The sequence below is a fragment of the Triticum urartu genome, chromosome 4A, assembly GCF_056163025.1.
Source record: "Triticum urartu cultivar PI428250 chromosome 4A, HENAU_Tu73, whole genome shotgun sequence".
NCBI lineage: Eukaryota > Viridiplantae > Streptophyta > Magnoliopsida > Poales > Poaceae > Triticum > Triticum urartu.
The window spans coordinates 569,468,291-569,495,421 of record NC_141876.1 but is presented as its reverse complement, the minus strand read 5'-3'; the positions used below and the strand labels follow the sequence as shown (position 1 = coordinate 569,495,421).

General features: G+C 45.9%; 4 protein-coding genes across 4 annotated transcripts; 2 read left to right on the top strand and 2 right to left on the bottom strand.

The window, feature by feature from the left end:
- Positions 1–14,372: 14,372 nt before the first annotated feature.
- On the top strand, positions 14,373–16,732 carry ORC2 (origin recognition complex second largest subunit 2). The gene is made up of 6 exons (XM_048716552.2): positions 14,373–14,666; positions 14,771–14,877; positions 14,989–15,121; positions 15,626–15,920; positions 16,009–16,236; positions 16,354–16,732. The coding sequence occupies exons 1-6, from the start codon at positions 14,481–14,483 to the stop codon at positions 16,548–16,550; spliced, it is 1,146 nt and encodes a 381-aa protein (XP_048572509.1). The 5' UTR covers positions 14,373–14,480; the 3' UTR covers positions 16,551–16,732.
- Positions 16,733–17,010: 278 nt separating this feature from the next.
- On the bottom strand, positions 17,011–19,352 carry FLDH (NAD(P)-binding Rossmann-fold superfamily protein). The gene is made up of 5 exons (XM_048716553.2): positions 19,016–19,352; positions 18,524–18,652; positions 17,944–18,108; positions 17,437–17,742; positions 17,011–17,331 (listed from the first exon to the last, which is right to left on the bottom strand). The coding sequence occupies exons 1-5, from the start codon at positions 19,271–19,273 to the stop codon at positions 17,191–17,193; spliced, it is 999 nt and encodes a 332-aa protein (XP_048572510.2). The 5' UTR covers positions 19,274–19,352; the 3' UTR covers positions 17,011–17,190.
- A 179-nt stretch (positions 19,353–19,531) lies between these two features.
- Positions 19,532–22,211, top strand: LOC125552858 (B3 domain-containing protein Os03g0184500). Its single transcript, XM_048716554.2, has 6 exons — positions 19,532–19,794; positions 19,924–20,037; positions 21,159–21,187; positions 21,287–21,470; positions 21,572–21,778; positions 21,880–22,211. Exons 1-6 carry the CDS (start codon positions 19,648–19,650, stop codon positions 21,931–21,933), a joined length of 735 nt encoding a protein of 244 aa, XP_048572511.1. The 5' UTR covers positions 19,532–19,647; the 3' UTR covers positions 21,934–22,211.
- Positions 22,212–22,372: 161 nt separating this feature from the next.
- On the bottom strand, positions 22,373–25,100 carry LOC125552855 (putative LRR receptor-like serine/threonine-protein kinase PAM74). Its single transcript, XM_087518987.1, has 9 exons — positions 24,894–25,100; positions 24,282–24,822; positions 23,685–24,148; positions 23,383–23,518; positions 23,144–23,215; positions 22,973–23,041; positions 22,824–22,895; positions 22,674–22,745; positions 22,373–22,576 (listed from the first exon to the last, which is right to left on the bottom strand). The coding sequence occupies exons 1-9, from the start codon at positions 25,003–25,005 to the stop codon at positions 22,552–22,554; spliced, it is 1,563 nt and encodes a 520-aa protein (XP_087375113.1). The 5' UTR covers positions 25,006–25,100; the 3' UTR covers positions 22,373–22,551.
- Between the last annotated feature and the right edge of the window lie 2,031 nt (positions 25,101–27,131).

Here is a 27,131-nt window from a genome sequence, read left to right as displayed (position 1 = left end):
CAACAATATTAAATGTTGTTAAACATGGCAAGAGGGTGAAGCACAACAAAACTACCTATCTAGGCAAGTTTAAATGAGGCCGGGAGCAACGAACAACAAATCCGGAAACTCCTCATGAGCATAAATTAGGTTTGGTACTGTTCTGCCCTAAACATAATTTTAGAGTTGTTAAGCATGCAAGATGAGTGCACCATGTTAAACTAGACAAAATTCCACCCCAATTACATATAAAGTTTATTAAATTCCGAGTTACGGTTATTTAGTTATGAATTAAACCATTTTAGCATGACATAGGAGCAAATTAATGCAAACAACATTTTAAATATTTTAAACATGGATGAAAGTTGGATATTATTAATCTACACAAAATTCCGAGCAAGTTTCATATATAAATCATTTTAATCCGATGCACGGTTAGTGAGTTATTAAATGCATGAACTAGGGGGACTATTCTGCAAAACTGGCAATCTCTGGAATAATTAGGAAAAATCCCAGGCGCTGAAAAAAAAACATCACGGGCCGAAATGGACTAGCCCAACAGCAGGAAGGAAAAAAAAAGAGGCGGGGCGCTGGGGGTGTCTCACCCCTGGGCTGCGGCCCGTGAAGGAAGAGGAGGCAGGCCGGAAGGGCGGCGCGGATCTGGAGCTGGGCCGGGGAAGCTGGAGAGATGGGCCGGCCCACGAGGCACAGGTGAGCGAGAGCCCCGTCGTGCTCCTCCTGAGCTCGAAGCCGAGGATGGCCATGGCGGCGGCGCGGCGGTACAGGGACTCCGGCGAGGGCTGCGAAGGCCGGGGGCGCGCGGGAGGCGCCGAAAATGGGTAGATCGGCGGCGGGGCAACCGGATCTGGGGCGGAGGACGCCCAAGGACGACGGGGAGGCCGGGTTCGACGAGAGGGCGGCAGCTCCGGCGAGACCCGTCCACTCCGGCGACGAGCACGAGGCATGGGACTCTAGCGAGGGCCCCTGGGGAGAACAGAGAGAGGACGCTCATGAGAGAGAGAAGCAGAGAGGAAGAGGATGGCGGCGCTGGTGACCTGGCAAAGCGGCTGGGCGAAGCTCCGGCGATGGCCGGCAAAGGGGCGGCGGCGGCGCGCCGATCCGGCAAGGCAAAGGGGAGCCGGGCGCTCCTGTGCGGCGGCGGCGAAACTGGGCCCGCGCGGGCCCCGGATGGGCTCCGCGGGCCGACGACGAAGTGGGGCGGCGCGGGCGCTGACATGGCGCGCTGTGGTTGGAGGAGAGTGGCGGCGGGGCGATGTGGCGGCTTCTGATTGGATAGCGTGAGGTGGAGGCTGGACGCGTCCGGTAGGCGCGGACATGTCCGGCGGCGGAGTGGGAAGAAGCTAGGGTTAGATCTGCGCGAGGATTTTGGAGGGAGACACATATATATAGGTAGAGGGAGCTAGGAGAGTCCAAATGAGGTACGGTTTGCGGCCACGCGATCGTGATCGAACACTCTAGATGATGGAGCAGAGTAAGGTGGGTTTTGGGCCAAATTGGAGGGGTGTTAGGCTGCAACACATACGAGGCCTTCTCGGTCCCTCGGTTAACCGTTGGAGTATCAAACGAAGTCCAAATGATACGAAACTTGACAGGAGGTCTACCGGTAGTAAACCAAGGCCGCATGACAAGTCTCGGTCCAATCCGGAAATGTTTAATGCCCACACACGAAAGAAAGGTAGAAATGACCACCGGAGGAGAACGAAGCACCGGAATGCAAAACGGATAACGGGGAAAATGCTCGGATGCATGAGACGAACACGTATGCAGATGAAATGTACATGATGACATGATATGCAATGCATGACACGCAAGCAATGACAAGGCAACACCAGCGAATAACTGAACAACACCTGGCACATCGGTCTCGGGGCGTTACATATGACACTTGTCATCCTTTAGTTGGCTGAAAAATATGGCTGAAAACGAATTAGATTTCATCCGGATGTAGAATAGAGAGTCCCTTAAATAAAATGATTCTGCGGCGTACATTGATCCCACGTCTAAGGACTTAAATAGTGTAGACGTGAGGGGGGTGTTGAAATAGATTGCCCGCCTCTCTCCATCAGTTTAGACTTTTGGACCAGTCGGCTGGAGCATAGATTCAATAGTAGATCCACTCGTTTGCCGATCATTGCTTCTCACGCCGCTTTTAGGGAAGGTTTCTTGCTGGGAGCCTGATATTGACGTTTATCATGATGGATGCACATGACATCGAGGGAGGGGGCGTACCAACAGGAGCCATGGACCGGGGATATTGTAGAGATAATTAGAGATTAAAGGTTAGAGTGGAGGCCGGCTTTCCAAAAAAGCTACCATTGCCGCAATAGAAGCTCGTCTATGAACCAGCCGGGATGACACCCGCAGAAGGAGTTGGATCCACCCCTCCTCCATGTATAGAGAATTAGAGATCAAAGATTTGACTTGAGGCCGACTTACAAAAAAACTACCCATTGCCATAGTAGGAGCTCATCTATGAATCAGCTCCGATGACACCCGCGCCAACACTCCTCCAAGTTATCACTGATAATGGAGGCCCTATCCGGCATTGCCACCAGCATGGTCCTTCAAGGCCAAAAGGAAAATCACTACACCCTATGGATATGGCCCTGCCCAATGTCATGTCTTATCCATGGTTGAGGTCGGCGTCATCACCGGATCGGTAAGAAAGCCAACTCCGGAACCCCAACGGTCGATTTGATCCGGTGGAACTGAATGGATTCAACCTCCCGAACAACGCCAAAGCCCTGAGGTACCTTGGCTTGAACGGAGAGAAATAAGGGAGAGGAGGACCAATGCACCACGGACACCATCTTGACAAACGCAATCACCACACCAAAGGGGGATATAGTTTAAGAGAATTACGAAGAGCCGCGAAGGCGAGCCGGACCGGCGGTCGTGCCGGAGGAGAGCCTTCACTCGAAGATGGGATCAGGACCGCACGCTGTTGTAGCCATGGGAACAAATTTGTGTAGGAAAGGAGGACTCGATGATAGGGAAAATACATGAGAGGGATCAATGGTGGGAGAGAGAAGGCCGTGTAGTACGCTAGTCATCTTATGGTGTGCATGTTCTGTGGTTGTAACTGAATAGTCTTTTTGGTGACAAGGGTTCATGGGATGGGTACATGTAATTGATCACACGATTTGTTATCAACCTGTGGTAGACCCTCCTATAATTGTTGGTGTGGTTGGGTTGCTGATGTAGACAGTTTGCATGTTAAGATGAACATGGTAGTAGGGATGAGTGAAATATGCCCTAGAGGCAATAATAAAGTTGTTATTTATATTTCCTTATATCATGATAAATATTTATTATTCATGCTAGAATTGTATTAACCGGAAAATTAGTACATGTGTGAATACATACACAAACAGAGTGTCACTAGTATGCCTCTACTTGACTAGCTCGTTAATCAAAGATGGTTAAGTTTCCTAGCCATGGACAAGAGTTGTCATTTGATAAATGGGATCACATCATTAGAGAATGATGTGATTGACTTGACCCATCCGTTAGCTTAGCACTATGATCGTTTAGTTTATTGCTATTGCTTTCTTCATGACTTATACATGTTCCTATGACTATGAGATTATGCAACTCCCGAATACCGGAGGAACACTTAGTGTGCTATCAAATGTCATAGCGTAACTGGGTGACTGTAAAGATGCTCTACATGTGTCTCCGATGGTGTTTGTTGAGTTGGCATAGATCGAGATTAGGATTTGTCACTCCGTGTATCGGAGAGGTATCTCTCGGCCCTCTCGGTAATGCACATCACTATAAGCCTTGCAAGCAATGTGACTAATGAGTTAGTTACGGGATGTAGCATTAGTGAACGAGTAAAGAGACTTGCCGGTAATGAGATTGAACTAGGTATTGAGATACCGACGATCGAATCTCGGGCAAGTAACATACCGATGACAAAGGGAACAACGTATGTTGTTATGCGGTTTGACCAATAAAGATCTTCGTAGAATGTGTAGGAGCCAATATGAACATCCAAGTTCCGCTATTGGTTATTGACCGGAGACGCGTCTCGGTCATTTCTACATAGTTCTCGAACCCGTAGGGTCGGCACGCTTAACGTTCGGTGACGATCGGTATTATGAGTTTATGTGTTTTGATGTACCGAAGATAGTTAGGAGTCCCAGATAGGATCGCGGACATGACGAGGAGTCTCGAAATGGCCGAGACATAAATATTGATATATTGGACGGTTATATTCGGACACCGGAAGTGTTCCGGGTGATTTCGGAGAAAACCGGAGTGCCGGAGGGTTACCGGACCCCCCCCCCCCCGGAACTAGTGGGCCTAGATGGGCCTTAGTGGAGAGAGAGAGGGGCTGCCAAGGCAGGCCGCGCGCCCCCTCTCCCTTGAGTCCGAATTGGACTGGGAGGGGGGCCCCCTTTCCTTCCCCTCTCCCACTCCTTCCCCCCCCCCCCTAGGAAAGGAGGAATCCTACTCCTACTAGGAGGAGGATTCCTCCCCTCCTTGGCGCCCCCTAGGGCCGGCAAGCCTCCCCCCTTGCTCCTTTATATACGGGGGCAGGGGGCACCCTAGAACACACAACAAACAACTGTCTTAGCCGTGTGCGGTGCCCCCCTCCATCATAATCCACCTCGGTCATATCGTCGTAGTGCTTAGGTGAAGCCCTGCGCCGGTAGCTGATACGTCTCCGTTGTATCTATAATTTTTTATTGTTCCATGTCAATATTCTACAACTTTTATATACTTTTGGCAACTTTTTATACTATTTTTGGGGACTAACATATTGATCCAGTGCCCAGTGCCAGTTCCTGTTTGTTGCATGTTTTTGTTTTCGCAGAATAGCCATATCAAACGGAGCCCAAACAGAATAAAAACGGACGAAGAATATTTTTGGAATATTTGTGAAATATGGGGAAAAAATCAACGCGAGAAGGTGCCCGAGGAGGCCACGAGGCAGGGGGCGCGCCTGCCCCCCTGGGCGCGCCCCTGACCCTCGTGGGCCCCCCGTAAGGTGGTTGTTGCTCTTCTTTGGCCGCAAGAAAGCTATTTCCGAAAAAAATTGAGGCGAATGTTTCAATCCAATCGGAGTTACGGATATCCAGATATATAAGAAACGATGAAAGGGCAGAATCCCAGAACGCAGAAACAGAGAGAGACAGATCCAATCTCGGAGGGGCTCTCGCCCCTCCCATGCCATGGAGGCCATGGACCAAAGGGGGAACCCTTCTCCCATCTAGGGAGAAGGTCAAGGAAGAAGAAGAAGGAGGGGGGCTCTCTCCCCCTCGCTTCCGGTGGCGCCGGAATGCCGCCGGGGGCCATCATCATCACCACAATCATCACCAACACATCCGCCATCTTCACCAACATCTCCATCACCTTCCCCCTCTATCTACAGCGGTCCACTCTCCCGCAACCCACTGTACCCTCTACTTGAACATGGTGCTTTATGCTTCATATTATTATCCAATGATGTATTGCCATCCTATGATGTCTGAGTAGATTTTTGTTGTCCTATCAGTGGTTGATAAATTGCTATGATTGGTTTAATTTGCTTGTGGTTATGTTGCTGTCCTTTGGTGCCCATCATATGAGCATGCGCGTGGATCACACCATAGGGTTAGTTGTATGTTGATAGGACTAAGTATTGGAGGGCGAGAGTGACAGAAGCTTCAACCTAGCATAGAAATTGATGCATACGAGATTGAAGGGGGACCAATATATCTTAATGCTATGGTTGGGTTTTACCTTAATGAATGCTAGTAGTTGCGGATGCTTGCTAATAGTTTCAATCATAAGTGCATAGAATTCCAAGTCAGGGATGACATGCTAGCAGTGGCCTCTCCCACATAAAACTTGCTATTGGTCTAGTAAAGTAGTCAATTGCTTAGGGACAATTTCGCAACTCCTACCACCACTTTTCCACACTCGCTATACTAACTTTATTGCTTCTTTACCTAAATAGCCCCTACTTTTCATTTGTGTGCTCTTTATATTCTTGCAAACCTGTCCCGTTACACCTACAAAGTACTTTTAGTTTCATACTTGTTCTAGGTAAAGCAAACGTTAAGCGTGCGTAGAGTTATATCGGTGGTCGATAGAACTTGAGGGAATATATGTTCTACCTTTAGCTCCTCGTTGGGTTCCACACTCTTACTTATCGAAAGAGGCTACAATTGATCCCCTATACTTGTGGGTTATCAAGACCTTTTTCTGGCGCTGTTGCCAGGGAGTAATAGCGTGGGGTGAATATTCTCGTGTGTGCTTGTTTGCTTTATCATTAAGTAATTTTTATTTGTTGTTCTAAGTTGTTCTCTATCTTTAGTTATGGATATGGAACACGAAATACCAAAAACATTAGGTGTACCTGTTACTCATGGAGATGGGGAACCTCCTAAAACCCTCGATGCTGGTTATGTGAAAAATATTATGTACTACTTTGATAATCCCGAGAAAACCCCATTCAATTATGTAATGGGAGACACGTTGGATCAACGTGAATACTTTAGGGATTATCGCTTGACTCAAAAAGGGAAACTATTATGGGATCAAATTCATATGTTGCATTGGTATGCTCGGGAACTATGCTTGAGATATGACTATACTTGTTGCTCTAGGATGAAGGCTCCACACCTTCCCTTTTCATGCAAATTTAATGATGATAAAACCTTGGCTTATTATGCTAATGGTATATATGATTACTATGATGTGGAACAAATAGAAGAATTTGTTGCTTTTATGGGTGCTTACGAAATTGAATCTTTGTTTAAAGAGTGAAAATTTTGATGATTCAGTTTATAGACCTGAAAATTTAGCTATCCTTAAATATTGCTATGAGAATTATGAATTCAATTCCGATATTGATGATTTTATTGAGAGAGTCTCCGCTGTCCAAGAAGAGACTAATATTTTGCAGGAGTCTATGGAAAAAGAAATTGACAAAACTGTGAGCTCATTGGATGAAAAAAGATGAGGAGGAGAGTGAAGAACAAAAGGAGGAAGAGTGGATTGATCACCCGTGTCCACCTTCTAATGAGAGTAACTCTTCAACTCATACATTGTTTAATTTCCCTTCGTGCTTACCGAAGGATGAATGCTATGATGACTGTTATGATCCCGTTGATTCTCTTGAAATATCCCTTTTTGATGATGCTTACTATGCTTGTGGCCAAGATGCCAATATGAATTATGCTTGTGGAGATGAACTTGATATAGTTCCTTATGTTAAACATGAAATTGTTTCTATTGCACCCACGCATGATAGTCCTATTATCTTTTTGAATTCTCCCGACTACACTATATCGGAGAAGTTTGCCCTCATTAAGGATTATATTGATGGGTTGTGTTTTACTATTACACATGATGATTTTGATAGATATAATATGCATGTGCTTGCTGCTCCTACTTGCAATTATTATGAGAGAGGAACTACATCTCCGCCTCTTTATGTTTCCAACATGATAAAATTGCAAGAAACTGTTTATATTATACATTGGCCTTTACTTTGTGTGCATGAATTGTTCTTTTATGACATGCCGATGCATAGGAAGAGAGTTAGACTTAGTTGTTACATGATATATGTTACTTGTGCTCAGTACTAAATTACAAATCATTATTAATTAAAATTGGATTTGATATACCTTGGGATCCGTATGGATCCATTACTTGAGCACTATATGCTTAGCTTAATGGCTTTAAAGAAAGCGCTGCTAGGGAGACAATACGGAAGTTTTAGAGAGTCATTTATTTCTGTTATGTGCTTTTATAAAGTTTAGAGTAAAAATAATGTGCCAATGTTTGCCTTTAGGATGTTTACATTGCTTGTTGGTTTGTGCGGTGCAGGATAGAAACTTTGGCTGTAGTGCGTGATTTTACATTTTTTACTGGAACGTCAAACGGTTCTGATATTTTTTGCACTGTCTTTCTATACAAGTTGTTTATTTTTCCTAATTTTGGTAGAAATTTTGGAGTACCAGAGGTATGGTTAATGTTCATATTATTACAGACTGTTCTGTTTTAGACAGATTTTGTTTTTGATGCATAGTTTTCTTGTTTTGATGAAACTATCGATTTATATCAGTGGATTAATCCATGGAAAATTTATATTACAGTAGCTATAATGCAAAAACAAAAATATGAATTGGTTTGCAACAGTACTTAAAGTAGTGATTTGCTTTATTATACTAACGGATCTTACCGAGCTTTCTGTTGAGTTTTGTGTGGATGAAGTGTTGGAAGATCGAGGAGGTCGCGATGTGAGGATAAGAAGGAGAGGCAAGAGCTCAAGATTGGGGATGCCCAAGGCACCCCAAGTAAATATTCAAGGAGACTCAAGCGTCTAATCTTGGGGATGCCCCAGAAGGTATCCCATCTTTTTTCAATAAGTATCGGTATGTTTTTGGATTCGTTTCGTTCATGCGATATGTGCAATCTTGGAGCGTCTTTTGCATTTAGTTTTTACTTTTATTTTATGCACCATGCTGGTATGAGATAGTCCATGGTTGATTTATAGAATGCTCTTTGCACTTCACTTATATCTTTTGAGTATGGCTTTATAAACGCTTCATGTGCTTCGCTTATATCAGTTGAAGTTTGGATTGCCTGTTTCTCTTCACATAGAAAACCGCCATTTGTAGAATGCTCTTTTGCTTCACTTATATTTGTTAGAGCATGGGCATACCTTTTGTAGAAAGAATTAAACTCTCTTGCTTCACTTATATCTATTTAGAGAGTTGAGAGGAATTGGTCATTCACATGGTTAGTCATAAAATCCTACATAAAACTTGTAGATCACTGAATATGATATGTTTGATTCCTTGCAATAGTTTTGCGATATAAAGGTGGTGATGTTAGAGTCGTGCTAGTTGAGTAATTGTGAAATTGAGAAATACTTGTGTTGAGGTTTGTAAGTCCCGTAGCATGCACGTATGGTGAAGCGTTATGTAACGAAGTTGGAGCATGAGGTATTTATTGATTGTCTTCCTTATGAGTGGTGGTCGGGGACGAGCGATGGTCTTTTCCTACCAATCTATCCCCCTAGGGGCATGCGTAGTAGTACTTTGCTTCGAGGGCTAATAAACTTTTGCAATAAGTATATGAGTTCTTTATGACTAATGTGAGTCCATGGATTATACGCACTCTCATCCTTCCATCATTGCTAGCCTCTTCGGTACCGTGCATTGCCCTTTCTCACCTCAAGAGTTGGTGCAAACTTCACCGGTACATCCAAACCCCGTAATACGATACGCTCTATCACACATAAGCCTCATTATATCTTCCTCAAAACAGCCACCATACCTACCTATCATGGCATTTCCATAGCCATTCCGAGATATATTGCCATGCAACTTCCATCATCATCATCATATACATGACTTGCATTTATTGTCATATTGCTTTGCATGATCGTAAGATAGCTAGCATGATGTTTTCATGGCTTGTCCGTTTTTTGATGTCATTGCTATGCTAGATCATTGCACATCCCGGTACACCGCCGGAGGCATTCATATAGAGTCATATCTCTGTTCTAGTATCGAGTTCTAATATTGAGTCGTAAGTAAATAAAAGTGTGATGATCATCATTATTAGAACATTGCCTCATGAAAAAAAGAGAGGCCAAGGAAGCCTAAATAAAAAAAGGGGGCCAAAGAAGCCCGCAAAAAAAGAAAAAAAGAGGGGGTAATGTTACTATCCTTTTACCACACTTGTGCTTCAAAGTAGCACCATGTTCTTCATATAGAGAGTCTCTTGAGTTATCACTTTTATATACCAGTAGGAATTTTCATTATAGAACTTGGCTTGTATATTTCGATGATGGGCTTCCTCAAACGCCTGAGGTCTTCATGAGCAAGCAAGTTGGATGCACACCCACTTAGTTTCCAGTTTGAGCTTTCATACACTTATAGCTCTTAGTGCATCCATTGCATGGCAATCCCTACTCCTCACATTGACATCAATTGATGGGCATCTCCATAGCCCGTTGATTAGCTGCGTTGATGTGAGACTTTCTTCCTTTTTGTCTTCTCCACACAACCTCCATCATCATATTCTATTTCACCTATAGTGCTATGTCCATGGCTTGCGCTCATGTATTGTGTGAGGGTTGAAAAAGCTGAAGCATGTTAAAAAGTATGAACCAATTGCTCGGCTTGTCATCGGGGTTGTGCATGATTTGAATGCTTTGTGTGGTGAAGATGGAGCATAGCCAGACTATATGATTTTGTAGGGATGAGCTTTCTTTGACTATGTTATTTTGATAAGACATAATTGCTTGGTTAGTATGCTTGAAGTATTATTGTCTTGATGTCAAATGATAGACTATTGCTTTGAATCACTCATGTATTAATATTATGCCATGATTAGATGCATGATCAAGATTATGCTAGGTAGCATTCCACATCAAAAATTATCTTTTTTATCATTTACCTACTCAAGGACGAGAAGGAATTAAGCTTGGGGATGCTGATACGTCTCCGTCGTATCTATAATTTTTTATTGTTCCATGCCAATATTCTAAAACTTTTATTTACTTTTGGCAACTTTTTATACTATTTTTGGGGACTAACATATTGATCCAGTGCCCAGTGCCAGTTCCTCTTTGTTGCATGTTTTTGTTTCGCAGAATATCCATATCAAACGGAGTCCAAACGGAATAAAAACGGACAGAGAGTATTTTTGGAATATTTGTGAAATATGGGAAAAGAATCAACGCGAGAAGGTGCCCGAGGAGGCCACAAGGCAGGGGCAAAGGTTTCAATCCAATCAGAGTTACGGATATCCGGATATATAAGAAACGGTGAAAGGGCAGAATCCCAGAACGCAGAAACAGAGAGAGACAGAGAGACAGATCCAATCTCGGAGGGGCTCTCGCCCCTCCCATGCCATGGAGGCCATGGACCAGAGGGGAAACTCTTCTCCGATCTAGGGAGAAGGTCAAGGAAGAAGAAGAAGGAGGGGGGCTCTTCCCCCTCGCTTCCGGTGGTGCCGGAACGCCGTCGGGGGCCATCATCATCACCGCAATCTACACCAACACCTTCACCATCTTCACCAACATCTCCATCACCCCCCTCTATCTACAGTGGTCCACTCTCCCGCAACCCGTTGTACCCTCTACTTGAACATGGTGCTTTATGCTTCATATTGTTATCCAATGATGTGTTGCCATCCTATGATGTCTGAGTAGATTTTCGTTGTCCTATCGGTGGTTGATGAACGCGCGTGTGGATCACACCATAGGGTTAGTCGTATGTTGATAGGACTATGTATTGGAGGGCAAAAGTGACAAAAAGCTTCAACCTAGTATAGAAATTGATGCATACGGGATTGAAGCGGGACCAATATATCTTAATGCTATGGTTGGGTTTTACCTTAATGAACATTAGTAGTTACGGATGCTTGCTAATAGTTTCAATCATAAGTGCATAGAATTCCAAGTCAGGGATGACATGCTAGCAGTGTTCTCTCCCACATAAAACTTGCTATCGGTCTAGTAAAGTAGTCAATTGCTTAGGGACAATTTCGCAACTCCTACCACCACTTTTCCACACTCGCTATACTAACTTTATTGCTTCTTTACCTAAACAACCCCTACTTTTTATTTACGTGCTCTTTATTTTTTGCAAACCTAACCCGTTACACCTACACAGTACTTTTAGTTTCATACTTGTTCTAGGTAAAGCAAACGTTAAGCGTGCGTAGAGTTGTATCGGTGGTCGATAGAATTTGAGGGAATATTTGTTCTACCTTTAGCTCCTCGTTGGGTTCGACACTCTTACTTATCGAAAGAGGCTACAATTGATCCCCTATACTTATGGATTATTAGTAACTTCATTATCACTGTCATCACGCCGTCGTGCTAACGAAGCTCTCTCTCGACACTCAGCTGGATCGAGAGTTCGTGAGACGTCACCGAGCCGAACATGTGCAGATTGCGGAGGTGCCGTACTTTCGGTAATAAGATCGGTCGGATCGTCAAGACGTACGACTACATCAACCGCGTTGTCATAACGCTTCCGCTTACGGTCTACGAGGGTACATGGACAACACTCTTCCCCTCTTGTTGCTATGCATCACCATGATAGATCTTGCGTGTGCGTAGGAATTTTTTTGAAATTACTGTGTTCCCCAACATCTCTTAGGTATATAGGATGAGCTCTAGCCAATATCTCTAGGGTTTAGAAAGGTACTTTGGATACAATGAAGGAAAATTACGGTTTCAACACTTTAATTAATCATTCTGAGGCCTGTTCGATCATCATTTCAAATTCATTTGAATTTATTTATGGTGCACTTTGGTCATTTACATACAATTCTACTGAAGTACCTTAAAATATTTTTTGCTGATTTTAGGATCAAATTGTAACACACTTGTAATTCAATTTTGTAACACTTTCTGTAAATGTCCGGAATATACAATAAATGGAGGATAGCAAAGAATCTCGAAAACACAAAATCTTTCAACAATAGGCCTCCAATATGATCTAATCCGTGTGGAAAATAGCAGAAGCCAAATTTCAATCTTACTTGTGGTGCTTGATTCCTAGCCCCCTCCCCATTTTTGGCACTTGAAAAAAAGAAAAAACAATGTTTTCCCATAAAAAGTTGGAAACTCCTTTTGTTATTCTTGTTTGGCATGCCAACCCACATGTGTGTATGTGCCAAATATGGTCACCTTATCATGAACTATGTCATGGATATGGCCATGAGCTTGGTTATTTGGTTTGAAAGTCATGGATCTTCCTACATGTTAGTTCAATTTGTGAACACCTTTTTAAGAAATCATCATGTTCCTAGTTTATTATTTTCTTGGCAACTAATACATATAGAAGGACTCCATGTGAAAGGGGTGCAATTTTCTTCACTTTTTTAAATGAGATCAAAATTGTAAGCCTGACCATTCATAGTAAGGTATGAAGTTTTTACTTTTTTTGGATACTATATACAATCCTACTTGAGCATCTTAAACTGTTTTTTGCAAATTTTTAGTACCAAAATATAACACACTCGCAGTTCAATTTTGAATTACTTTTAGTAAATGTCCAAAAATTCATATAATCATTGGAATATAGCAAAGACTCGAAATCTTTTGGCGGTATGCCGCCAATACGGTCTACTTTATGTGAAAATAGCAAAATCAAAATTTCAATCTTATGTGTGGTACTTGACTAAAAAATATCTCTGGCATTTCGCAAACGGAAAATCAATGTCTTCCCATAAAAAGTTAGAGACTCTCTCCCGTTCTTATTTGGCATGCCAAGCCACATGTGTGTGTGTGCGCGCGCGTGTGCTAAATATGATCACCATATCATAAACTATGTCGTGGATATGGCCATGAATTTTGTCATTTGGCTTGAAAGCTATGACCATTTTGCGAACATTTTTTTTAAATCACAGTGTTCCTAGTTTATCATTTTTCCTCGCAAGCACTACACAAAAAATGAGTACATGCGAATGGATCGTAATTTTGGATTTTTTTCTTCATTTTCTTTAATTTTTAAACGATGTCAAAATTGCATGCATGAGTATTCGTAGCAAGGGGTTAACTCTTTGATTTTTTTGTGTGTGGATATTCTATACAATTCTAGTTGAGTACCTTAAAACGATTTTTGTCAATTTTTAGGACCAAAATTCAACACACCTGTAGTTCAATTTTAAACTTCTTTAAGTAAATATTTGGAAATTCATATAATCAACAAAATATAGCAATGAAGATCAAGAACTCAAAATCTTAGCCACGGGTTCCCAGATCGAGCCACCAGACCCGTCAGAAGACATCGGGCAGGAGAGGCGCAAGAAGATCCGCCACCCGGCTGCCGGTCTGACCTCCAGCCCGTCTTTAGCATCCAAGCCCCAGCCGTCAATCGCCCAAAGTCAAGGGGTTCCACTCTGCTAGCACCACGCCAACAAATCTGGGGAAGGGCGTCAGTGACATTTTAAGGAAATGTTAATACAATGTTCACACATCTTTTGAAAGCCTGTATCATTCAAAAAAATCATGACATTGAAAAAAATGTTCACTTGTTTCAAAAATATGTTCATGACATTTTACGAAAATGTTAATACTACAATGTAAAAAAATGTCCGCAGAATTTCAAACAAATATTTCACACCATTCAAAGAAATGTTCAACATTTATTTGAATTTTTTTAACATATATTAAAAGAATGTACTTGAATATGAAAAATGTAAAATGTGTATTGGAAAAAGTAGACTTGTATTGAAAGTAAAAAATATTTAAAAGTAAAAAAATGAAAACCCAATATAAAAAAATCGATAAAAATCCACGCTGAAGCTTCTAAAACCGGTACAAACCAAGGCCGAACAAAACCGCCTTGCGCAGCCCGGCCCACAAAGCCGAGCCCCATTTCCCGCTAGAAGAGGCAACGAAGCGCGGGAAAGGCAATTGACACCGAGCATTAACCGCCCGTGTGCCCCTTCCCCGTCCTCCATCCTTGCGGCGGCGGTGGCGGCGGCGGCGGGGGAAGAGGAAGCGAGTTCCTATGGCCCCGAGAGGCGGTCACGCGGCGGCGAGCTCCGGCTCGGAGGACGAGGAGGAGGAGGCGGAGGCGGGCTTCTCCAGGAGCTATTTCCTCGCCAAGGAGAAGGAGACCTCCTCGGCCAAGAAGCGCGCCCGCGCCGCCGCAGCCGTCGGCAAGCTCTCCGACCTCAACCTCGTCGACGAGCAGGTCTACCAATCCACCTCTCCTCGGAATCCTCCGACCCACCTCTTCGCTTCTCGCGCCCTTATTTATCTTGCTACGATTTGCTGATTAATTTGGGATCTGGGCAGGTGCTGCGGGCGTCCCTCGCCGAGATCCCCCCGAAGCACGAGAAGGAGGTGGAGGCCCTCACGAGGAGCTACAAGGACCAGTACCGCAACTGGCTTTTCGAGCTGAGGTATCGCCTTCTTCCGACGCTAATAAGCGCCACGGCACCGCACAAATTTCATTTCTGCTTGGATTACTGATAATGTCGATCGAAATGAATGGTCGCGCTGTTCTGCTGTAGGTGCGGTTTTGGCCTGTTGATGTATGGATTTGGGTCTAAGAAGCTGTTGCTGGAGGATTTTGCCTCCACGACCTTGACCGATTTCACTGTCATTGTGGTCAATGGTTATCTTCCGTCCATCAACTTGAAGCAAGTATGGCCTTCTGCCTAATATACTGATCTATTGCCTGTATAATTGCTTGCCTCTGTACTCTCTTTTAAATGCTTTCAAAACTGTTGCACATGTATCATGTGTAGCTGTCTTGAACTTTCAGTCTTCGTGGACAAACAAACCAAAAATGGCTGAATTGGCTTGGTTTCTATCAACCAACGCTCACAGAGATCAATTGGCTTTAACCTCTGTTAGCTAACAGGTTTGGGAATGAAAAGTAGATGAAACAACCACATGAAACAGGGGTAAACTTTTGCATATTAAAATCTACCAACTACAACTTCAATTGCTATGAAAAAATTGGTCTTATAGTTGTATTGTATGGAACACCTAGAGGAAGTTTCCGTGCGATCTTGGTTTGCACATCCAGATTGCCAGATTTGATGCCTTGGGTAAAGGAAATGCATCCGCATTTGATTGCTAGATTTGTAACATAAACGCACTTTGAAGTACCAATTCTGCCTCTCTTAATCTCTTCTTTTTCAGGTATTGGCAACAATAGCTGAAATGTTTTGGGAGCAGACAAAACTTAAGCGAAAACGTCACTCAGGAACAAGGTCCCAACCATCACAAAATTTTGCATCCCAATCAATGGATGATATTATCTCGTTTTTGAACAACCAGACATCAGAAGATGGGGTTGATGGCGTGTGCCTTCTCATTCACAATATAGATGGACCTGCATTGCGTGATGCTGAATCACAGCAGTGTCTAGCACAAGTTTCTTGCTGTCCACAAATCCACGTTGTTGCATCAGTGGATCATGTCAACGCACCTTTATGTAAGTTCCTGCCACATTTAGCTTCCTTCTTTTCTAACGCCTTCATTGTTTAAGGTATCCTAAACTGGCAATTACTGACTTACTGTAGTGTGGGACAAGAAGATGGTGCACACACAGTTCAAGTGGAGCTGGTACCATGTCCCAACATTTGCACCCTACAAAGTTGAATGTGTGTTCTACCCATTGATACTTGCCAGTGGCGGTCATGCACAAACCACAAAAACTGCCCTCGTTGTTCTTCAGAGTCTGACACCAAATGCACAAAGTGTCTTTAGAGTTCTTGCTGAATATCAGTTAGCAAATGAAAAAGAGGAAGGTAAGTAATGTGGTGTTTTTTCTTGAGAAGCACAGGGCAGCCTGTTTTATTGAACTTATTTTCCCTGCAAGACTTTCCATATTTTGTACACTAAATCACATTTGCAATGTTTGTCAGGTATGCCTGTCAGCAGCTTGTATACCAAATGCCGTGAGCGTTTCCTGGTGAGCAGTCAAGTGACATTGAACTCCCACCTGACAGAGTTTAAAGATCATGATCTTATAAAGATCAAAAAGCACTCTGATGGCCAAGATTGCCTCCACATCCCCCTTGTTCCTGATGCGCTGGGGAAATTGCTGCAAGAATTGGCCTGATATTCTGAATTTTTTACCTTTCGGTTGATTATTTGATTCAGCAAAACTCTTCCAAAGGAGAGGATTAATCTGCTACATGTAGTGTTACCATGAAATTAACTCAGTTGAGTATTCCATACTGTTCTACATAGATTATCCATCACTTAAGATTTATGAAATGGCTGAATGTTGCATGTTACTCATGTTATTATCTTTCTTTGTCTCAGCATTTTTGTTGTGAGTTTCAATATGGCATTGTGTAATTTTCAATACGGAACTGTATTCAGAAGGCCATGTTTGATATCTTGATCAAAGCATGGATTGCTCCAAAAGATCTGCGCATATCTATCAACTCCCAAGTATTCGGCCTACACAAAATTTTCATACTTTTGGGTGCATTTGTTCTCAACTCTGTCTTTCTTTCAATACTCCAAAAGCAACTATTCATGCAATTGCAGCATGCATAGAATCAACCAGTATCTGAAAAATAATACCGTTTCTTCCTGTATCTGAATACGGACTCAGTATTACATTATTACATCTCAACTTGATACAACAAGACAGTGGCATACTGCAGTATATACATGTTGATGATTCTAGTACATAGAACATCACGGTCTACATGAAGTGTGAAATGTAACGGAAGCAATAGCAAAGTACACTAAAATTTGATCAGTTTCTCGTTCTTCAGCCATAAAAGCATCTCAGCTAGACCTTCAGTCAAGTTTCTTGGATTGTAGCCCAGTTCCCTCTTTGCTTTGTCACATGAATACGCCCATTGATGTCTAATAACACGAACCGTCTGCAATCCACAGTATGGAGACACTATTAAACCCACAAGGATGGACTATATGCAAACAATAAAGTTAAATGCTTAGAATTTTTTTAAAAAAATGCTGGGACATACGGGGTAACTGATAAGAGGGAGCTTTCCAGTGATTCGAGCAATGAAAACTGAAATCCAGCCATATATTTCAATCAGCCAGAGTGGTACGTGGAAGTACGGGGCCTTTGTGTTTGTGATATTAGCAGCCATATTGAAAATATGCATGAATGACAAGTTTTCGCCGGTGAGCAGATATCTTTCTCCCACTCTGCCCTTCTCCATAGCTGCAATGTGCCCACTAACAACATCGTCGACATGGCAAAATGATTCTCTATCATACCCATCTCCAATGTAGCCAGGTAGACGGCCATTGAACCTTTCAATTAACTGCAAAAAATCACCGAGGTTCAGTTTCTGGTCCTGACTATTTGTCAAGACGCTGTATTTTATGAATCATACACAAATGTGTGATAAATAACTACTCCCTCTGTCTCAAAATATAAGACATGATTTAGGCCAAACGAAGTCTTATATTTTGAGACAGAGGGAGTATATATGACTTATTCATGGGCAAGAAGGTCGTCATACAATGCGGGAAACAAGGTTTCCAGTTGTAAGTTTTCCAGGACCATAGATGACTCCTGGATAGACAATGGTTATTGGCACCCCCTCTGCTGCTGCCTGCAATGCGATTCTATCTGCAAGAACCTTTGATTTCTCATACTCCGTGCAAAATGTTTTTCCTTTGTGCATCTGCAATTTAGAACAATTTAACTGTTTTACAGCTTGCAGCGTTTGCGCAAAATCTCTGTGTAAATGTAGATAACTCAGTACCCTAATTTTAATAGCAGAGTAGCAGTCTGACTAGCAGAACTGTTCTTGGAAATAGCAACAGCGACCAAAGCAGTTAGGTTTCAAGGTTTGAACATTGTAGAATATCTATCTACCCTTGCAATGTGATGCAGTCAAGTAAATATCTGTATGCTCTTGTAAACCAACGTGCTAGCTAACAAACAGCATTGATAATGCATCCGCCCAGAACAGGACTACCAACCAAGTTTTGCTAAAGAATCATTCATGAGGAAATGATATCATATCATTTATGTTCACAGAAACTAGCAAGATGGACAATGACAAAGGCCAATACAGTTGAACAATACGATTTTACCTGTGTCTCATCTGCGACACAACCATCCGTTGGGCCAAGTGCGAAGAAGGACGACGTGTATATGATCTTCTTTACTGTCGGTGTTCTCTTGGCCGCCTTTAACACATTCTCAAGCCCTCTCACATTGACCTGATAATGGCAGCATGAAACACACATGTTCAATAGTATGCTCTTGTTTCACTTACTGTCTTGCAAAGTTGCTATCATCCAGCTATGTGCCTTGTAGTAATTATTACTGTACTGGCCAAATTGTACTCCGCGGCAGCATGGACAGCTGACAAAAGATTTGTGCTGACCATACAACCGATGAACCGAATAGAACAAGCAAGCACGAAATGCGTCATGGTTCACTGTCGACCCTGGATCACTGGTGACCACCCACACCACGAACCAAACCACCCAATTTTCTACAGTGACCTCTAATCCTTGGAAGGAAAAACCGAAAAGAGAAGAGCTTGATTCAGCAAGTAGTACTAGTGTGTGTGCACGTACGGTGGTGAAGACGGAGGGGTCGGGGAGCCATGGCTCGACGGAGGCGGCAGCGTGGAAGACGGCGTCGCGCCCGTCGAAGGCGGCGGCGAGGGAGTCGGCGTCGCCGACGTCGCCGTAGGCGAGCTCGACGGCGTCCGGCAGGCCGGACGCGTCGCCGGTGCGCCGCACGAACGCCCGCACGTCGTGCCCCGCCCCCGCCAGCGCCGCGCACAGCCGCCCGCCCAGGTACCCCGTCGCGCCCGTCACCACCACCCTCATCCCGCCCGGCAGCAGCAGAGCCAGAGCAGAGCAGCCGATGGATCCAGCCAACCACTCTTCCCCTCTCCGCGGACCGGTCAACCCAACCACAACGAACTCACCACCACGAGACGGCCCACACAAGTGCAGCCGAGGAGACGTTTGGGCCAGCCCATGCAGGCCCGGCCCACACGTTCTTCCGGAAGCCTCCAACGGTCGATTTCCACCGCGCTACGCCCCCGAGGCACCTTGAAAACCCCCAACCCCCTCCCACCACTCCCCGAAATCCCCGGCTAAAACCCCAACATTCCCCCGCCCCCGCCTCCGCCTGCCTCCAAGAAACCCAATCCCACCACCACCTGCGGCTGCTCCGGGATCGAGGTGCGCCGGCGGCGATGGCGATCGAGAAGAAGGGGATGTCGGCGTACGAGGCGGAGCGGGAGAGGACGGTGGAGGAGAACAAGCGCAAGATGGAGGCGCTCAACCTGCGCCACCTCTCCGCCGCCGTCGCCACCTACGCACCCAAGACCCCCTCCCCCATGGTCACCACCCCTCTCCCTCATCCCTCCCTCCTCGCCGCCTTCTCTTTCCGCGGCCGTTCCCTTTGCTGAATCGGTCGTTTCGTCGCCATTAATCGTGCATTTCCCTTTCTTGTTTTCGCGCCTGAGCAGAAGCACAAGAGGCGCAGGGTCATCGAAGCCGCGACCCCCGTCCCGTCGCCGCCGAGGAGGTCCCGCCGGCTCGCCCACCTCCCCGAGGTCAAGTACGCCGACGCCTGCGCGGAGGTATCCATCCATCCACCCGTCCATCTCTTCCTGCCCCCTTGCCTGATCTGTACCAAGCTTTTGGGGGAAATGCTTATAATGGATAAATGCACCTGTTTCTTGTGATTTTTGCGTGCACACGGTTTCTATTTCGTCCCTTGCGTAGCTAATTTGCCTTTTCCTGCGAGATGGCAACTGATTTTGTCCATCTTTTGGTGTGAGATGGCAACTCATTTTGCCTCTTGCTCGCCGTTTTTTTTTACTGCCTATTGCTGCTCATACTGTAACTGCAAATACACTGTTGAACTGCAAGATGATGTTTACTTCACATTTTTATCTGTTGATGACTTGTCTTGTCCCAGATCATGTCAATTCGTTACGAACTAGTTTGACTTTTCCTCACTGTTTTTACTGTCTAGTGCTGCTCATACTGTAAGTAGTACAGCCTGTTGCTCAACTGAAGATGATATTTGCTCCACGTTGTTGTCTGTTGAAGTGACCCAGATTATGTAAATTTACTACTCCTAAAAGTATGAACTAGTAAGAGTTAAATCAAGTACAGGGGCAGCATTAGCATAGGTGCTCTAGAACTGCTCTGCTTCTGTTCAGAGGCATCTGAACAAAAGGCTTAAAAATGTCCTATCCTAAAACAAAAGGCCTCAGGCATTGAGCCATTGTATTGTGATCTTTAAATACATTTTCTACGTTGTCCCTTGCATAGCTAATTTGCCTTTTGCTGTGAGATCGCAACTGATATAGCCACCTTTTGCTGTGAGATAGCAACTAATTTGCTTTTTACTCAGCTGTTTGTACTGCCTAGTGCTGCTCATACTGTGATTGCAAGTGCAGCCTGTTGCAGAACCGGAGATGATTTTAGTTCACTTTTTTTATCTGTTGAACTGTCCCTGTCAATTTATTATGAAGCAGTAAGAATAAAAACAAGTGTATGTTATTCTAAATTCTGATTCTAAAATTTCCTGCCAACTGCTTCTGTTCAGAGGCAGCTTGTATTCTTTTCTGGAAAATCTCGTATCCTTAAGAGAACTATACAGGCATTGAGCCATTGTAGTATTGTCCCTACTGTAATCAACTGAATTCCATATTTGCTTCTCTGACAAGTAAGGTTTGTTTTCAATTGACAGGTGGGAGAAGATAGTGAGAGAGTGGGAAGGTTTGTGAATATGTGCTATCATTATCATAGGAGCTCAAGACCTGTAACCTCTTCCATCGTGTGAAATAACTTCATCGTATCTATCCATTTCTTCTGCAGGTGGTCTCCTAGAAGGCGAAGTGGCAGCATCTACTTAGCAGGAGGTGGAGGTGGACCAATTTCCATGAAAGCTAGGATGGAGGCAGCAAGCAAAGCTGAGGAGTTAGAATCACAACTTGACCCTCAATTTCCATCCTTCATGAAGCGGATGCTACATTCACATGTGGTGCGAGGGTTCTGGTTGGTGAGTATTGCACTACTATGACTTGTCCTCCTAGTAAATTCATAGCTCATCGATCTTGTATTCTCCTGCGTCCTAACTTTGTTGTATGGCATGATCAAAAGGGTCTCCCAAGCCATTTCTGTGACACGTACCTGCCAAAGAATGACTGCACTATCACTTTGGTGGATGAGAAAGATGAGGAGTTCGAGTCCAAATACCTTGCCTACAAGAAGGGGCTAAGTGGTGGCTGGGCTGGTTTTGCTCTGGATCATGTGATTCGGGATGGAGACTCGACGGTCTTTCAGCTGATCAAGCCTACAACCTTCAAGGTTTGAAAACCTACTGGACACTAATATCTGAATGATACGCAGTTGTGAACTCAAGATGGTGTTTACTTTTGACTACTGTGAATAACTGAATTTCTTTTCAGGTGCATATCATCCGAGCTGCTGTTGGTGATGATGACAACGAGGAAATGGAGTGAGCATACCTTGCAGCTTCACTGCTAAGAACTAACCTATCGGTAGATGGTACTAGTTAGGAGTCTGGTATGGCTTAAGCTTTATCTATCTGGATCGCCTGTGCTGCGGTTATGCATTTTGTTGGTATGTCCAACAGTGGCTTACAAGATGGCAAGTAGGATTTGGGGCGTGGTGTAGGCTTTTGTGTATCAGGATTACCCGCGCAGCTATGTAATATGTTTCCGTGTCCAGCAGTACTGATAATGAGATCAGATGGCAAGTAATCAGCTAATTGTGTGTCTGTCTGCTACTACATATTGCTCTTCCTAAATGAAGTCTCTAGTGTAACATAATACACAATTTTCCTTATATAGACCAGGAAATGATTCTTTGGCCTAAAAATTGTATGTACCTAAAGTCCTAATTCCTAAACTAGGAGAAGGACACAATGGCTCAAAAGGATGCCAAATATCATATCAATCTTCAGCTCACATAAATACACATGGTACATCAGTATATCATCATCCTACACTTTCTGAAGCCCTTTCACTCTTCTCCCTTCTTCAAATTGTATCTCTTGTATACATAAGTGCACCATTAGATTCACAAATTAGCATCACGATATTTCCTCCTTGCCAGCCTCATTGAAGTTTGTTTCCCTCAGTCCTATCAGAAGTTATTCATGCAAACCATATCATCATCATGAGGAAAAAGGTAAACAACTTAAGCGGAGCGATTCGTTACTCGTCATCAATCGGCATACCTCATGACAAGTCCAGGCTTGGTTTTCAGGCTTGGTGGTATCAGTCCGGAGAGATTGTTGTTGTTCAGGAACCTGACATTGTGCAGAGCAAATGTATCAGGGGAAGAAAGCCGGTGAAAGAAACTTGAGGAGGAGAAACTGAGCGCTTACAGTTCCTTAAGATTGGTGAGGTTTCCCAGCGACGGGTTGATCGCTCCGCTGAACTGATTGCCATCAAGATGCCTTTTTTGAAATGTGGAATGTTAGCATGCAGGAAAATAATCCTGGGATGAATAATTCAATATATGCATTGGGCTTACAGTGCAGTTAAGGTCTGCGTGCTGCTGAAGTCAGGTATGGGTCCTGAGAGTTTGTTGCCACTGAGAGAACTGCAGGGAGTGAAAAGATCAGAGGCAAGGTTAGAAGGGGTGTTTTTCTTATTTTGTCTATTTGACACACATGGTTAATGGTTTTATTATTGTACAGCTTACATGGTATTCATCCCTGTCAAATTTCCAATGCTGTCGGGAAGCGATCCTGAAAGACCACGATTTTTTAGATCCCTGTAGTACAGAACAGAGGTCATATTGTTGCAGAAATGGTCAGAACAGTTCACTGACTCTAAGTTTCATAATACTGTATCACAATTCCAGTGGCCAAATTTGATCGAAATTATTTCAGTTTGAGCCATGTTAGCAACTGGATGAGTTCATATAATCTGGATGCTTACAGTGACAGGACACGCACGGGTGAGTCGTCGGAGCAACCGACCCCGGTCCACGAGTTCTGCCGCGGCAGGCAGGGGTCGCCGGCCCAGTCAGGCGGCGGGTTCTTCAAGCTCCTCGCGAGATCTTCCATTGCACCCACTGCACAATGTAGAAGAAGCCTGAACCTTTTTATCACCCAATCACTAATTTCACAAACGTAAGGTGAAACACACTAATTACTACTGTAGATGATGACAATTTACAGTCTGAAAGTACCTACATATCGGCATGTGATATGAAGGGTCTGAAATTGAGTAGCACATACCATCGCTGGTGGCGGTCCTGCCGCCGACGGGCACGATCTGGTAGATCTCGGCGGCGTTGATGAGCGGGCCGACGGGGCAGGTCCCGTTGGGCGTGAGCAGGATCTCCGTCTTCCCGGCCAGCTGAATGGTGTTGGAGTAGACCATGACGCCGGCGGCGGAGGCGTTGAGCCCCCGGAAGAAGTCCTTGCCGTTCATGGAGACGTCGAAGACGCGCCAGCTGTAGGGGCTGGCCGTGCGCGGGTCCTGGAAGTAGAGCGCCACGTAGTAGCTGGCGAAGGGCAGCTCCAGGGGCGGCCACTGCACGGTCAGCTTCTTCCCCCGGCTGGTGGTGATGGCGCCCTTGAGCGCCCTGGCCGGCGGCAGGTTCCAGAAATCCGCCGGCGCGATCGGCGAGTGGCTCTCCGTCGTGGGGTTGCCGTCCGTGAACGGCGCCCAGTACCGGTTGTACTGGTCATCTGGATAGCTAGAATTGGTAATGCCAAGCAGCACGTCGCGTTAGGGGTCTCCATGGATGGATGCCATGCCACTGCCATGCATGCATGCGCTGCAGCGCCGGTGCCGGTCGATCGGCGCCGACGGACGTGCAGCGTGCGTACCTGATGATCTCGCCCTGGGCGCCCATGGCGCTGCGCGTGACGGTGCTGAGGACGTACTTGTCGAAGTCGGTGGTGTTGTACATGGAGTCCTCGAGGTCGACGAGCTCCAGGGCGGAGATGAAGGGGCTGGACCTGGTGTCGGGGCGGCGGGCGAGGCAGACGCTCATGGACTTGCCCTGCGCCTGCGCCACCATCTCGAAGTAGGTGGACATGCCGCGGCGGGCGCTGTCGGCGGTGTTGACGGCGCTCCATAGGGTGCCGTCGACGATCTGGTCGAACACGGGGGGCTCGGCGCCGCCGTCGAAGCCGCCGTAGAAGTAGGTGGTGCGGACGAGGTAGCGCGAGCCCTTGACGGCGGGGACGGTGTAGCAGTACTTGCGCGCGGTGGCGTCCGGGAAGTGGCGCAGCGTGGCGAGGACCGGCAGGATGGCGGGCTTGTTGACGGCGGAGGCGTTGCCGACGGCGATGAAGCCGGCGTCCGGGACCCACTTGATGCTCCCCACCTGCACCTCCTTGTCCGCGCCGCAGTTTATGTAGAACCCTGTCAAACGGACGGATCAACCAACGCGATGCCGATAATTCATCCAAGGCTGCTGGTTGGATCGTTGGTACCTCTGGGTTGCGGGACGGCGGGGGCGGCGTCGGCGTCGGCGGCGCGGGAGGAGGGAGCGGTGGCGGCGAGGAGGAAGAAGAGGGGGAGGAGGAAGGCAATGGGGAGTGGCATCGTAATGTCATAATAGGATTGGATGGATGGAGCACCCGCGAAGGGGAGGCTCCCGAGGAGAAGAGGCCAGGAAAGGGGGCTCCGGAAGGGAGGAGGGAAATGTTTATGGGTACGTCTCGTCTGCACGCGCGCGCCGTCGCCGGAGGACAGACAGCCAGCCAGCCAGCCGCACCACGAACGGAGGTCGATCGCAGGGAGGAGAGTGGACGTACGGCTGGTCTTGGTTCGTGCATGCTTGCATGCATGCAGGGTCACCGCTTAAATATAGCAGTGCAAGGTTGAAGGGGTCAATGCAGCGTGCTTGGGGGCCTCATGTCTTGGCCTCTTGGGTGCGATCGGGTCCATCGACGGCGCGTTTGCGACGAAAACGGCGACGCCGCGTCGGTGGAGCACGCACGATCCATCTACCGGCCCGGCCAGTGTAAGGCGCTCGCATTTTCTAGATTTATTTCAGACTTTTCAGTGAAAAAAGACGTCCCGTCTGATTATGAAGCATCTGTGATGACTTCTTCAATTTTAAGATGTTGTGTCCTCGATATCTTGGGGGCACTCATAGAAATAAGGTGTGTGTACATACATTTATAGGAATGAGTGTATGCGTTTAACAGAACAGGCTAGTTTAGCCGGGACAGGGAAATATGATCAAGTCGTTCTTTCTTCCTCTCAGAGGAAATTGCGATCTCGCCAGCGCCCGTCGCCAGGGAGTTCCTCCGACGGCTCCCCTCCGCCGACGACCTCGGTCGTCGCTGGTGAGTGGGGTCGCCTGATCCACGCGTGTGGATAGTTTTAGACCAAAGTAGATTAGTTTTTAGGTTGTTCATTGTCTTGGGTTCGGCGGCGGCGATGACAGCGCTGAATGAAGTCTCTTCAGATCCTACTCCGACGAGATGATCAGTCCTATGGTTGGTGATGGATTTGGAATCCAGTCTGTTCAAGCAAGGATGGTGCGGCGGCGTCGATATCCTCGTGGTGGACATGTGTTCTCGGGCTCTGTCGTTACGGCAGTGTTTGCTCCATCGCCGACGAGGAGCTTGGGAGGTAATCCAGGAGCGAATGCAGATTGTGGTTTGCATCGGCGGCATCTGGAAGATGGTCGATCGTCTGTTGGGAAGCGACAATTTTTTTAAGAAAAACACCGAGCAACAGGGTAAAATTGCCATTTCACCTAACCGAGCAACCAAGCGTAGAGTGTTGCTGTTACCTGATCCGCCCTGTCAGGGAGCGGGTCGGCGACGAAGGTGGGGATCTCGTGGACGAACTCGTCAGGCTTCCCGGAGTGCAGGATCCTGGTGAAGCCGCCCATGTCGGCGCCGCCCGGCTGCCGCGGTGCCTCCTTGAACCAGTGGTACATGATGCGACACTGCCACGTGTTGTACACGGACCCCAGCGCGGTCACCGCGGTGTGGAACAGCCTCCGCCTGCCGGTGCCGCCAGAGGCGAGGCAACGGGAGGAGGAGGAGGAGGAGGCGGTGGGGAGGGGTAGGAGGGAGCGGGAGGAGAGGAACGCGGTGTAGGTGAGGAAGGCCGGGGAGACGGCGATGAGCACGAGCCGCAGAAATACCAGGTGGAGGTTGGGAGCTCCCGGGCTAGAGATAGTGCTGCCTCTGGGTTGTGGGACGGCGGGGGTGGCGTCGTCGGCACGGGAGGAGGGAACGGTGGCGGTGATGATGACGAGGAGGAGGTTTGTCCTTGATATATTTTTTATTTTACCGGTCTCATGGTGTTAGTTGGGAGCCTGGGTTATAGAATTGATTGCCGTAGTATCAAGAGAGGGGGGGTGGGGGGGCTCTTGAGTGAGTAGTTTGATCGTACCGTTCGTAGAGAGCTTAAATCATTGCTTCCTTGGCATCATATTTCTTGGTTCTTGTATGACTTTTATCTGGGTGGGCAGGTACAGAATACAACTTTGGTCAGGATAAACAGTAAATAAATCTTGATGACACTAACAGGGAATGAACTAATCATGTGGACTAGCAAAGTAGATGAATAGATCGGATCTAAGGCACATATTAGAAATAGGAATTCTAGTACTATCCCAAATAAGGAGGACAGAATCCCATACGGTGTAGCGGGAGTAGGACTGCCGACGTTGATGTTGTCACCCATGTGTTGATGAAAAGGTTGCC

Excerpts from the sequence above, each read along its gene's own strand:
- ORC2 (XM_048716552.2), top strand. The coding sequence starts at position 14,481 with ATGGCCCCGAGAGGCGGTCACGCGGCGGCGAGCTCCGGCTCGGAGGAC. Across the intron at positions 14,667-14,770 it reads TCAACCTCGTCGACGAGCAG|GTGCTGCGGGCGTCCCTCGC; the intron begins GTCTACCAATCC and ends GGATCTGGGCAG. Across the intron at positions 16,237-16,353 it reads AGCAAATGAAAAAGAGGAAG|GTATGCCTGTCAGCAGCTTG; the intron begins GTAAGTAATGTG and ends AATGTTTGTCAG.
- LOC125552858 (XM_048716554.2), top strand. The coding sequence starts at position 19,648 with ATGGCGATCGAGAAGAAGGGGATGTCGGCGTACGAGGCGGAGCGGGAG. Across the intron at positions 20,038-21,158 it reads ACGCCGACGCCTGCGCGGAG|GTGGGAGAAGATAGTGAGAG; the intron begins GTATCCATCCAT and ends TTCAATTGACAG. Across the intron at positions 21,471-21,571 it reads TGGTGCGAGGGTTCTGGTTG|GGTCTCCCAAGCCATTTCTG; the intron begins GTGAGTATTGCA and ends CATGATCAAAAG.
- LOC125552855 (XM_087518987.1), bottom strand. The coding sequence starts at position 25,005 with ATGCCACTCCCCATTGCCTTCCTCCTCCCCCTCTTCTTCCTCCTCGCC. Across the intron at positions 23,042-23,143 it reads TTGACAGGGATGAATACCAT|TTCTCTCAGTGGCAACAAAC; the intron begins GTAAGCTGTACA and ends CACTCCCTGCAG. Across the intron at positions 22,577-22,673 it reads AAGCCTGGACTTGTCATGAG|GACTGAGGGAAACAAACTTC; the intron begins GTATGCCGATTG and ends AACTTCTGATAG.
- FLDH (XM_048716553.2), bottom strand. The coding sequence starts at position 19,273 with ATGAGGGTGGTGGTGACGGGCGCGACGGGGTACCTGGGCGGGCGGCTG. Across the intron at positions 18,653-19,015 it reads ACCCCTCCGTCTTCACCACC|GTCAATGTGAGAGGGCTTGA; the intron begins GTACGTGCACAC and ends TGCCATTATCAG. Across the intron at positions 17,743-17,943 it reads GAAACCTTGTTTCCCGCATT|TTAATTGAAAGGTTCAATGG; the intron begins GTATGACGACCT and ends GATTTTTTGCAG.